This window comes from Haliaeetus albicilla, chromosome 14 (assembly GCF_947461875.1).
Source record: "Haliaeetus albicilla chromosome 14, bHalAlb1.1, whole genome shotgun sequence".
Classification (NCBI taxonomy): domain Eukaryota; kingdom Metazoa; phylum Chordata; class Aves; order Accipitriformes; family Accipitridae; genus Haliaeetus; species Haliaeetus albicilla.
This window is the reverse complement of record NC_091496.1, coordinates 22,119,154-22,132,806: the sequence shown is the minus strand read 5'-3', so window position 1 is coordinate 22,132,806 and position 13,653 is coordinate 22,119,154. Positions and strand designations below refer to the sequence as shown.

General features: G+C 37.5%; 1 protein-coding gene across 1 annotated transcript in view; it reads right to left on the bottom strand.

The window, feature by feature from the left end:
* The window catches only part of MOV10L1 (Mov10 like RNA helicase 1), a 39,776-nt gene that overhangs the window by 11,566 nt on the left and 14,557 nt on the right, over positions 1-13,653 (bottom strand). Inside the window, exons 7-17 of the mRNA XM_069801942.1 lie at positions 12,708-12,949; positions 12,379-12,574; positions 10,186-10,380; positions 9,384-9,498; positions 7,740-7,917; positions 7,092-7,162; positions 6,613-6,704; positions 5,769-5,827; positions 5,117-5,232; positions 1,545-1,641; positions 264-442 (exon numbers count right to left, since the gene is read on the bottom strand). Coding sequence (XP_069658043.1) covers positions 264-442; positions 1,545-1,641; positions 5,117-5,232; positions 5,769-5,827; positions 6,613-6,704; positions 7,092-7,162; positions 7,740-7,917; positions 9,384-9,498; positions 10,186-10,380; positions 12,379-12,574; positions 12,708-12,949 — 1,540 coding nt within the window. The remainder of the gene's footprint in view (positions 1-263; positions 443-1,544; positions 1,642-5,116; positions 5,233-5,768; positions 5,828-6,612; positions 6,705-7,091; positions 7,163-7,739; positions 7,918-9,383; positions 9,499-10,185; positions 10,381-12,378; positions 12,575-12,707; positions 12,950-13,653) is intronic.

The following is a 13,653-nucleotide window of genomic DNA, read 5'->3' as shown; positions in this document are numbered from 1 at the left end:
TATTATGCACTACTAGAATCACAAATTAGATACTATTCACTAAAGCTTTAAAGACAAAGATATGAAGACTTAAAAATAAGCCATTCAGGAATTCTGTTAAATTCATAAAGATCTTTCTGCTTTCACGGAGCTATAGAAAATGATCTTAAAAAGAGTATTTTGAAAACTCCTTGGGGAAAAAAATATGACGGTACTTACAGAATTACTATAAGTCTTCCAACACTGAAAAGATTAGAGATCACTGATTTGTCATCCACCATTACCTGTAAAATAGCTTCAATTACTGTTAATGTTTTTCCAGTTCCTGGTGGTCCAAAGAGAACATAAGGTGTTGGACGACATTCACCACTCAGTATCCTTTTCACTGCCAGTTTCTGTTGCTCATTCAGCATAGGATTGAAAAATTCACCAGCTTTCTGTTTAAGTGGCACAGTTTCACCAACTATAATCAAGATAAGCAAATTTTAAAAGTCCACATAAATATTTTTTAACATATGTAGATTAAAGCAGTTCCAATTCACATTATGCTTCAAAAAGTTTTCATTTTCCTTATGTGGTAACAACCAATGAATTTCTCAAAAATTCTGATTTCATAGAATAGCATGTAGGAAATAAGCCGTTAATATTTCAGAACTGTATTGGATCTTTAACAAAATTGAAGGCCAGAAAGAGAACTGTGATTACATAACCCAACAATCTGTAAAAACTAATCAGTAATTTTAGCATCAAGCTCACCTTTTTATCCTAGAATAGCAAAATTTCAGTAACTTTCAGTAACTAGTACTTCAGGGATAGTACCAGTACTAGATGACCAGTAGTAAGTCATGACTACAGAATTTTTTTTTTTTTTAATCCTGTCTGAATTAGCCTAGCTTTAGCTTTCCACAGCAGAATCTTACCAACTCTTGGACAGAAGTGCATTCTAGGTAATCTATTCCACATTTCTTTAGGCATCCTATTGCTACAGAGTGATAAAATCACACTCTTTGGCAATTAAGTACACTGATTATTTAAAGTCACACATTCCAGAAAAGCATAGGAATGGTCTAGGCTTTCTGAAAACTTTTCTAAAGTTTTATCATCTTTGGCAAAGTAGCTATCCCAAGGATGAGACACAGCATCCCAGTAACAAGTTGGAAACTTTGAACATGACCAAAAATTTTCCAGTAAAAATGGGGAAATGATAACTTATTCAGTACAAAATATATCACTAGATGTCTGCTGCCCCCTCCCTGGAAGTGTTCAAGGCCAGGGTGGATGGGGCTTTGAGCAACCTGGTGTAGTGGAAGGTGTCCCTGCCCATGGCAGGGGGGTTGGAACTAAGGTCGTTTCCAACCCAAACCATTCTATGATTCTATGAACTGGAGATGTTTAAGTAATCCACAGAAGGAATCTAATGAAACTTCCTGCTAGCACTGTTCTAGAATTTGTCTTTAAAAGACAGAGCACAAGGACATCTAAAAGGTATCTTACTCAGCCCTGCTTTACTGAAGTGGTTGCAATCCTGAACTGTCTATACTCGAATATAAAGTATTAAAGTATACCAAGTTGGCTTGTTTGTGCAGCTACTTTTATCACATCTGTTATGTTCATCTCCCTTGATGCCATGCACTTTGCTTGTTGGTTCTGCAGTTTTTTGACCTGAAAACAGCAAGTGAAGACAAATGCATTTATAACCTTAAGATGACAGGAAACCATCTTCACTAACACTTTTGAAGTTGCTAGGATTTAATTTTTCCCATTAAATAGCATTATCCCATTAAATAGAATATCTACTGTGAAAACAGAAAGATAGAGTAGTAGAAGGTGGTGCTAGGAATTCCCACCTTTTAAATTTAAGACTTCTAGAAGTTTGGCTTATGTTAACATTAAACATTTATTTTGCAGTCAGCCATGGCTGAATAACTTGTTTCCTTCCACAAAAGCTAAGGTTCACACTCCATACCACTAAGCAAGATGATACCTCTTTCAGATTGCAGCATGGAAGAAAACTGCTTGTAGGGAATGTGGTGTTTGCAAGGTTCTAGACCAGATGCCTCAATCATCTCATAATACTGATCCTAATCCAGTAAAGTGATGAGTGTTAAAGGTTGATTACTCCTTCTTGTACAGGACAGAGGTATCATCCAGATATGTTTGCTGCTTCCCCAGAGCCAGGATGTCATGGAAAGACTGCAAGGCTCATCTAGTCCTTCTGACTACTCCTTTTGCTGCTTACCCATGTGGATAAGTGACACCTTGAACAGATCAAGGGGAGGATCATATAGCTCTGGGGTAAGCATGAGGGGTCCAGGTGATGTTCTCCACCACACTTCTAGGCGAACAGAAAGGCCCCAGCAGAAGCAGGCATCTTGCAGAACAATAACTAGCTGTGCTGCTGCTCTCACCAGCACAGCTCTGGGTTTATGTGCAGGAGCTCCTTGACTGCACATTATTAATTGCAAAACCAGAGACATGTCTGAGTTGCTCCATCCTGCTGTGGTAACAGCAATCATACTGTCTGGTGGACTGTAACAAATCCCCACCAGAAGGAAGACAACATGGATGAGACTTCTGACAGTTCACATCAGTGTCCTGATCACAGGTTGTGCAGCTTCCTGGAGATTTCAATCATTCACACACCTGCTGCAATTCACCCAGGAAATGTTTAGAATTTCTAGATTGAGTTGGTGACAGCTTCCTAACGTAAATGGCTGACATACTGATCAGAAACAACACTCTACTAGACTTGCTGCTCATATACAGGAAAGAGCATGTGTCCATACGCCAGCTTTTGTTGCAGAGATTGCAAGATTGGAGGAAAGCTAAGAATGTAAAGCAGTGGAGTCAGAACTCTGGCCATTCTAGAGCAAACCTCAGTTTCTAAGAAATCACCAGGCAAAATCCTCTGGGAAGCTACCACGTGGGGAAAAAGGTGCCCAGGAGATCTAAAAGTTGCTTATTGAGAGTTCATAAACAAACCATCCTGTTGCACAAGATCATCAGGAATTTCAGTAGAAGGCCTGCTTAGCTAAGCTTGTAGCTTCTTGATGAATCTATAAAAAGCTTAGTACAAGCAGAAACAAGGACAGGCAAAATATAAAAACACTGCTTGGACAACCAGAAAAAATCAGGAAGGTCAAAGAAATCAAAGCACAGCTGAAGCTAAAATGTGGCAGGAACAGAGTAATAAGAAGAGATTTAGCAAGTGTTGTGGTGGAAGAGAGACAGTTCAAGGATTATGGAGGCTCACAGATGGGTAAGAGAAGACAATTTATTGATGGATGATATGGGAAAGAACTCAATGTTCTGTCTGCCTCACATGCAGGGCTCCAGATTCCTGTGCAAAGTAACAGTATGGGAAGGAAATGGACAAGTAACAGAAGGGGAGGACCATGCTACAAACTGCTTAGAGACACTGGATAGGGTAGATGTGATTCACCACGCTGATTCAATTGTGGACACTGCTGCCTATTATCTACAATAAAAACATAATCATGACAAGCCAGGGAATGTCTCTGACAGCAGGAAAAAGCTAATATTGCTCCAATTTAAGATGGACAAGGAAGATCTGGGGAACTATAGCTCATCAGTCTCACTCCAGTCCCTGAGAATATCATGGAGCACATTCTTCCAGATTCCATGTCCTTCACATGATTGGAAAAAAGGGTGACCAGGAATAGTCAACACAGCTAAACCAAGGGGCAGACCTTTCATGACCAACCTGATTTTCCTCTATGATGAGAAGACTATTATGTGGACAGACTACTACGTGGACAAAAGAAAAGCAGTCATTGTAATACTCCTTGACTTCAGCAAGGCTTTTGAAATGGTTTACTTACCACATCATTATTTGTAGCCTGAGGACATATTAGCCAGATCAACAGACAGTTAGATGAGTTGAAAATTGACTGAACTGCTGGGCTCAAAGAGTATTAATCAGTAGTTCGATACTCAGCTGGAAGATGGTGAAAAGGTAAGAACACCAGGGTTGTTGTTGGGACTGATATTATTCAGTATCTTCATTAATGACTACAATGAGACCAAATAACACCCTCAACAAATTTGCAGACAACACAAAATCAGGAGTCATACCTCAAATGCCTGATGGTGCATCTTCAGTTCAGAGAGACCATGAGAAACTTGGCAACACATACAACAGAAAACCTCATGAAATTCAGTAAGAAGTGGAAAGCTCCACACCTGGGATTGAATAACTGTGAACTAAGATAGGCTGAGAACCAGCTGACTGAGTAGTAATCCTCAGGCCCTTCTCAAGATCCTGGGTTACTGTGGATGCTAGAACTGTATGAGCCAAAATCATGTTCTTGTTATGAACAGGAGAACCTGAGAGAGCTTAAGTTTTTAGTTTGGCCAAGAGGAGGTAAAGAGGCAGTCTAATAGCCCATGACGGCTTAAATCAGAGTTACAAAACAGACAAACTCTTCCTTGTAGTCACATATGATATAACAATGGACCACATCAACAAGTTGCAGATGGAAGATTCATACTGGGAATTAGGAAAAAAGCCTTGAGTGGAGAGGTGGTGAAACACAGATTATGCAGAGGCTGTAGAATCTCTAGACAAAAATAAAGAAATGCCCTCCTCACCCCCCCCAAAGCTAACTTGATTTAGTGTTGGTGACAGTCCTGCTTCAAATAGGAAGGAGGACTAGGGAACCTGCTGAAGTCCTTTCTAAGACAGATTTCTACATTTTCTCCATATAATTTAAGTAGAAGTTAAGAAACCTTGGTAAACCTACTCAGAACAGGATGATTACCTTCTATCATAAAATTAAGTCCTGTCACTGTGGCAGGAAATAAGTATCTACTCAATAGTAGCTACAAAAACTAGTCTAAGGCAAATCTGACAATTCCAACTATAAATCATACAGTTTTTTTATAAGCACTTTCCATTTGAGATGGGAGTGTTAGCTTAATAGTATCAGTTATCATAAAATCCCCTGTCCCCAGGCAGCAAACAAAAACTTCTGTCATCAGAAAGCAGCGGAATACAACTTTGATTCTTTGATATTCCACATTATGCAAATCCTTTCTAACAATAGCTGTACAGTAGGTGTCTGTTAGCAATCTGAATGGTAGTCAGCATTTTAAGGAACATTTACAGAATAGATACCTTACGTTCCTGCTGGGAACATTGTTCAAGGCCATCATCAACACCACAATACTCAGTAGCATTCTGGGTCTTGATAACTTGTGGTGATTGTAAGACAAGCCTTTCTGGAAATAACACTTCAAATTTAAAGGAGAAAGAGAAAGTAGAGAAATTTGAAAGCCACACAAACACCGTGCACGTTTCACTGACTACATTACTGCTGATACGTCAGCTTGCTCTGAGTTGCCAAAACTGGTTTATTAGAACTAAAAGTGGTAAAGACCTGTGTGAAGGTCATATGGATTGTTCTACTCAACCATAAAACAGGAAATCAGTGCTTTTTAATAAATTCTGAGGTAACACAAAACACTGCCATTTCATTTGCTATTGTTTTAACAGTATGATTTCTACAGTTCTTATTGGCTCAAACAGTTCACAGAAGTTTGTTTCCACTCCTCTCCCTGTGATCACCAACAGATGAAATCATTCTGATGACACTTACTCTAGATTCAGAGAGTTGTTCGTAAATAGATAAATAAATATTTACAGAAAACTCCTCTAAGAACAAACTACAATGCATTCCTCTCAGTATGCCCTGATGTGAAAGCAGTATAAAACACAAGACTCCCAACAAACAAACTCCTCTAGACAGCTTAAGTCAACTGAAGTGTACCTTTTTCACCCAGGTAGATAGCTTGCTCAACTGCCAAATGACATCGCCTGCTAGTAAGCCTGTTATCAGAATACAGATTTGTAGATTAAAGTAAGAGCTTACATTTCCATAAACTACAACAGCATACACCTACAAAGTATCTGGTATTTTTTCACTATGCACTAGTGCATATAAAAATAGGAGTTTTATATTAAAAACACTCTTTTTTCTTTAAAGAAGCATCTATTGAGAAATATGCTGCAGAAGCATCAATCAACAGCTTTGCTATGAATAATATTGATACATACATTCTCAAGCTCTTCAGTGAGAAAAAGATGGCCTAGTGTTCCAGACTTAGACAGTCTTTCAAGGAAGTTCTCTGTAAAATCAGCTTTGCACAGAAGATTAAGCAACTGTATACAGATAACAACATCCCATGAACAAAATAAAAGTAAAAAAGGATGGGTGGTTAACATCAGCAATTTTTTTTGCTTAGTCTTGCAGCCATGTTAGTATATTTTTTTTCTTTAAAAAAAACCCCAAACCCAAGAACCTCCCTCACCCCCCCTCCAAAACAAAACACTAACCCCCCCCCCCCCAATTTGACTGCTTGGCTTTGGTGCTATCATTTAGAGAGGCTTAAGGTGAGAATTCTTTGTACATAGTGACTACAGTTGCAGTCTTTTACTAATGAATGTAGTGGCAAAGGTGTGTTGAGGGAAAGAGGTGAAAGAATTGGCAAGATCTTAATTATGTCCTTCTATCTGCATCCACCAAAACAACCAATTGACAGTCATGTATATTTTAGAAGTCACTTTAGTAGAGAAATCATTAAATACCACTTTTTGGAAACTTATAAAAATACCTGCAGTGAACAAATTCCACATCCATGGGTTCCAAGTTGTAAGTCTGTTCAAAGTCTGCATTAAATTTAAGAGTAACATCTTCATTACATATCTGTTGCAATGATAAAAAAAAAAGTCAGTTTACTAATGAAGGTTTAGTACTTTAAACACAAAGAAGCATCTCTGAAAACATTGAACACCCCTCCCTCGCCCCCCTGTTACCTCCAAAAGAACATCTATATTTACCTTCTATCAACATATTGCATATCTAAATTATGAGTGCTTTCAGAGCAGGTAAAGATTATAATCTAGAAAGAATAGGGAAGCCAAAGACTTAAAAAAATACAGTAAAAATACAAAATCACCACTCAGAATGTAGATAAAAAAATCTGGCTTCCTGAAAGTCAAGTTAAACTAGTCTTTAACTCCATGAATTGCCAGCTTCCCCTTTGAAACCTGTGGGCCACAGTATTTTCAACAGCACATACACCTTGCTTACCTCAGTAATATAGGCAACGTACTCTATTATATGTTCAGAGTAGACCTGACTTTTCAGTATCACCTTATCACCTAATTGTGAACAAAGTTAAAAGGCAACATACTGTTACAAGGAATAGTAAAATTCTCACCACACCACTTAATTTCTTCCTCTTTTGCATGGTTAAACATCTAGCATCCTGCAAATTCCTAAACTAACTTCAGCAAAGTTGCTGTATTCGTGAGTACCTGTTCTGAAATGCCATATGCAGTTGTATATTACATTTTAAAAGGCACCTAATATTGACGCCATCAGATGACACCTCCTGAAAACAGTATCTTGTATATTATTTGAGATTCTGAATTCAATTGTAACTACTTTCCCAACTTTTGCTTTTGATATACCCATTGTCTTTTATTACTACATCGCACACTTTATTTTTGCTGAAAGCTCCATATAAGAACAGACACGTGCAATACTGCTTCAGACAGCAGTCACTGTAATACTCACACTGAGACACTAACAGTGCAGTTCACCTGTCTAGTAGCCTAGATTAATAACTCTGTGTTCAAATACATGAAAGACTTCTTTAAACAAATGAATAAGCAATGGAGTTTGTATTGCACTGAAAATATTGATCAACATGCTTTATCTCACATTAATTACTACCTGTAATCAGGTGAGGTCTGCCCTCTTCTACTCCTGGCACTTCCAATACTAACAAGTTCCCATTTCTTTTCAAAGTAACCCCACTCATGTTAAAGTCTTTCATCTCCATTTCTGCATGGATTTCTTCAAGCCACAAGAGAGTAGAAAAGTTTGCTTTATAATTATTTAGATTAAGAGGCTGAAAAACAAAACAGTATACATTACTGTTGTAACTTCTGCACTAAAATATGGAACCCACTATTCTTAACATTATACAAAACACCTCTTAAGACAGACTGCACAGCAACTGAGTTGCCAATTAAGGCACCTAAATACATGTATCTATACACTAGCTAATATTCTAAGCTCCCTCAGTAGTCAAAGCAGAATTAGCATAGTCCTTGGAGCTCAAATACAATAGCCAGTCAGCCACCAAGTCTCTCCCTGCTACAATGGCACTTTCAACATCTGAATTTAGGGGCAGTCTACAAACTGAATTCTATGTTCAGCAATCCCAGAAAGCAGTACACTGCCCAGAGGTGGGTGAAGAGAGAGTCATGTCAGTCTTGGCCTGACTGATGATTATACAACTTACGGCAAGCTGAAAGAACCTGAACTTTCTCCCTCTGAGCTTAATGCATCTCACTGAAGAGGTATTCTCTAACAGTACAAAAGCTGTATCTAAACAATGGCTGATAGCACAGAATGCTTCCTATTTGGTATCTTCTCACTCAAATACAAGGCGAATGAGCAGTGCTTTCTGGAGCAGACTTAAAACAGTCACCAGTACCAGACAGATCTTAAGGTGTGGTTAAAAAAATTTACCATTAATGGCAGGCTTTCAGTATAAAATTATTTTAAACACTACAGAGTTTTATCTTCTTTTTGAGAGAGGGTCACTAACCTGCTATCTTAATGCTGTGATCTCAGGTTTTGTGAGCTGTTTAGAAAGCAGACATCAGCCTTTTGCATTTTCGAAAAATTAGTTATCAGTCCCAGTTAAGTCCTTAAAAAGTTAGGGGAAAAAGTGTGTTGCAGCAATGTTCTACCAGAAATCAGGACAAAGTTTTGGAGAAGGAATCACTGTAATATTCTTGTTAGACTTCAGGTTTGGTGGTGGTTTTTTTTGGTTTTGGAGTTTGGGATTTTTTTTTTTATGTATTCTGAAATCACTATACTTGCTAGAAGAATTTGAACAAGCCATAGTGAATGAAATCTGAGGATTTTTTTTGAAAAAGTTTTGAACAACCAGAAAAGAAACCTCTGTTATTTCAATAACTTAAGAATTTCTGCTTTCATCTGCTATGAAACAACTGCTGGACTACTGTTGTGACACCCCCAAAACCTCTTTCCAATGACGCCTAAAAAGCGAGACTGAAGAAGAATCTTTGTTCAGCTTCTGTAATATCCCCCCGGCAGTATACTTCTACTTCCTTTTCAGTTTGTCACATTTACCCTTTTGTACTCTTGTATGCTTGGATTCTGTGACATACTGAAACCCACGGAAGTTACGGAATACAGACTAAAGTCTTAAGTCTACTTGATAACAGTATTACATCATCTACTATTACACCAAGGGCTATATATTTTTGATAAATTAAGGCCAGCTTGAACAAACACACTTACATAAAATATACTTTCTTACATAAACCTACACTTGCATACCTCTGCTAGGAAAGGCTGAAAGGTCAGTATGTCCAACTCCTGCTCCACACATCTTCTTAAGTCATCTGGTACGGTATAATGTGGGAGAAAGCTTGGCAAATACTTTCTGTGATTTCTAAAACAAAAATGCATGACATATGATTTAGCATTCTCAAATTATGTTATGTGAAAAACAGCTAATGAACATGCCACATCACCAAGGCTATAAAACCAAAACACACGCACAACAAACCCAATGATTCCTTCAAAGTGACAATTGAGAAGTTTGCTATACTGGGAAGAAAGGTAGAGTGTTCCAGTTACAGATTATTTGAAAACATCATTTGTCTGCTTTTTCAGTTTAGGGATATAGTATTTGCTTAGTTATAAAAATAAGTATAATGGAAGCTTATTTGCGAAAGGAAAAATTCTGAATGAAAGATAGGAAGCATTTATCAGATATAGATGTCGAAGTTGCTTGAGGAGTTAAGCTCTCTCTGAAAACTATTTCTGATTTTCCATCTTTTTAATTAGTAACACTATTGTTACTTGTAGATCACTATGCAACGGTGTTTATCTTGTTTATCACCGCATTATATAGTGGGAAGAGCTCCTGTTTGACAAAGAAATCAAGCAGTTCATTACTAAAACAACCTCTTCTATCAGTAATGTCCACAATTACCTTGTTTACAACATACATGTATAAACATGTACAGACTCTCCCAGTTTCACATTTTCTTTGTGAGCATTGTAGAACAGATACTGCTCTATTTGGTATTGCTGTATTAGGTAAGTATTACTTTTTTTGTCTAATTGACAGTACCTTCTGTATTTAGGGGCAACCACTGTTGTCTTCCTTGGCTGAGGTTCTGCAATAATTTTAGGCTTTCTTGGAGAAAATGGTTCCACAGGTGCTATTAGTAATTCTTCCTCATTTGTTACGGTGGCTTCAATATAGCGTCCAACAGTAAAATCAGAAAAACCAAGCAACAGGAGTTCTCTACTGTGTCCAGGATTTCTTCAAATAAGCAGAAGTTATGTTCTTAAAACCATCATGTTCACACTTTTATTCTCCCCAGCCATAAGTATTTTTTTAAAATAAAATTGTAGATTCTCATTTCAGTAACATATGAGAACAGCTCACTTAGGGTAATTCCTCTTACTTACTCCCCACCCCGAGTTCAATACAGGTATCGTAAATAATAATATATATTAAAAAAAAAAAAAGAAAGCCTCAAAATCCCAATTTCATCAAAAGCTTGGGTAAAGAGATCCCTCCCCTAACATACTAGGCACAGAATTAATACTTCTTTCACAAGGAATACCTTGGAATTACTGTTACTGAAAAAGATTAGCAAAATATTTCCATCAGAGGAACCTGAAGCATATCACTTCACTGCAGCAACAGCTTTGTTCCACCTTGCTTAAGGCTGCTCGGAACTGAACCCTAACTGTAAAGGCATCAAATGGAGAAAGAAGGAAAGATCCTATGTTTCTGAAAAAGCACATTTTCTATGTGTAAGCAGTGCTTGGGGAGTGACAGAGGGGGGGAAACCCCCCCCAAAACCCAGAGGGAACAGTTTCTTCAGAGTGGTTTCTAAGGAACTTAAGACAAAAGATCAAACACACACCATCTGCTCTGAAATCCCTTAATGAACTCATCCCAGCACTACCCAGAGCCCAATTCTCTCCTCCGCACTAACTATACAGTCCAACACTGTTACTATGTGTCTGAAACAAAAGCATCCCAGTAGGATACCAGCTTACTTCCTCTTTGCCAGGAGTACCACTTTTTCATATCAACTAACACTACCTGCTCAGGTTAAAGCTATAGCCTGGTTTTCTCTGATACATGAACTCAGTGCAGACACTGAACTGTCCAGATTTATAGTCTAAATTTTCAGTCTCTATGGTCTCTTAAGTCGCCAGCAAGCACTTGTTACCTTCATGCTGCTGCCTCAATGGAATTTTGTGTAGATTGCTCCAAATTATTAGAAGATTTTCAGACTTTGTGGCATTTGCAGATCTACAGTGAAATATAAATTGTTCTTTCCACACACCTTTCTCCACAAAGGCAGGCCATGCTTGCATCTTATCTTTCAAACTGCAGTTAAAACATCCTCCTAAGAAAATTTCTACCCCTTGCCTCAGTATTCAAAACGGTAACAGAAGTAGTTTGAAAGTTAATGCAGTATTACTTCAATGAATGAAACCATTTGACCTTGATTTCCCCTGTTCAGCTTTCAAATTATGATCATAAGAATCAATGGTTGCGGTACACAGTTTGTAGAGCTACAGCTAGAAGTAACTGAAAAGTACATGAAAGTAAGCTTTCCAGCATGAGGTTCCTACTTGAATTCTGAAAGAGCTCACACAAACCTACTTCTTATTCTTAACTAAATCCATGAAATATTTTGTACAGCAAAGTATTTTTGTTTAAGGGTTTTCAAGATCTACAAACCACTTCCTCTATTAATTACACCTTCAAGGAAGAAAGCTTTTTTTTTTTTTTTTTTTTTTTTTATGTCAGCATAGATAACCTGCATTTAATATCACAGGACAGGGAAGTTTAAGATCCAGCCATGTAGCAACATGAGTATGATGTCAGGGTACCGAGACTAGAAGAAACATATCAGACATAACTCAAATTCCCAGGAAATCTACATTAGCTCTAGTGCTCATGGAGCAATGGGTCTCCTGAAAAGAATATAGCCAGCTGTAGGCATTATCTTCACCTTACTGTGATTTTTTTTTTTTTTTTTTAGAGAAGTTATCTACTCCCACTATATTTCTTCATTTATTACTACCATTTTCTTTTGACAAAAATCAGAATCAAGCATTACAATGCTAACTATTTTCAAGGTCTAATATAGGATTCCACATCATTTGCTAATATGTACTGGCTTACTTTATCCTACACCAAAGAGAACTGTGCCCAGAATAAGGGAACTATTAAGTCAATTTTTATGACTTGTTGCCATTGTATCAGTCAGAACCAATGGGAAGAAATACTTACACAGCTGTGCATATGATCACTATGTATGTTTTTCCACCTGGTGGTATGACAATTTCTCCAGTAATATTGACATGCTCTATTGGTTGTTCCACATCTTCTCTTTGCTCATTTTCTCCATTATGTAGATTTTCATCTTTCACCAAGGAAAAGTTTTCTTTTGTCTTTGATAAATTTGTATCCTGAGAATTAATTTCTTCTGTAGTAAACACATTATAATAAATTCTGTTACCACAATTGCTATGGCTAGCATAGGCAAGTCTTCTCAAGCAACCCTACAGGTCTTCTAAGGAATTAACACTCAGCATTCAAATGTTAACATTTCACTGTACCTGGAATGACTCCATTCTTCATAACGGATGTATTATTCAATGACTCATATGTTGTTCCTCCACTGTCGTTATATGAATTAATCGCAGCTTCTGAGAGGTTTTCTTGATTTATTGGAAAAGATGACAGATACGCTTCTGGACTATTCTCACATTTTTGAGGAATCTGAAGACTGAATTGCTTGTCTTTCACCCATCCAGCTAATCTGCAGCTGATTAAGGACTGTGGTACACTCCCTTTATTCCTAGAAGTAGTTATGTAATTAATTACATAATTAAATGCATAGTTTATGTTCTTGGGAAGCTTAATTCTACCTGAAGTCAAATACAACTGTCTGTAGCAGCTTAGTTCACTATCAGGAAGAAATTGCACTGCTGCTTCTAACTCATGAGAACTAGAACCTCTCCTAAATGTTAATATTTCTAGGTCATATCAACTACCATACCAAGCATACAGAAATACCGTGTGTAAAAAAACTATGGTAACTTAAAATTTATCACTGTGTAACTGACTCTTAGGATATGTAGTTACAAATAGAGGGTATTCAGGTGTGACTTCATTTGAGCCTGTATGCCCAGATGTGAAAAAAACCCAACAAAACCCAAGAGAAAACCACCAAAACAAAAAAAAACCCTCAAGGATACACCAACATCATTCTTCAGCATCCAAGTTACCCCCCCATCCCCAAAACAAAACAACCCCCCCCCCCCCCCAAACAACACCACAAAAAACCACCACCAAAAAACACTTAGGAAAAAAAATCTGGTCTGCTTTTAATACATGAGTATGCAACAGTCCTCTTGTTCTAAGATTTTGAGAACAGCATATCTGCATTTTAAATTAAACACACTTACAAGTAAAAACATTTACTTTAATCCTCATTCTAGAAAGGATTTTATTAGGATTGAAAAGACATATAGGACTGGGGAGTCTCAAAGCACTATCTGC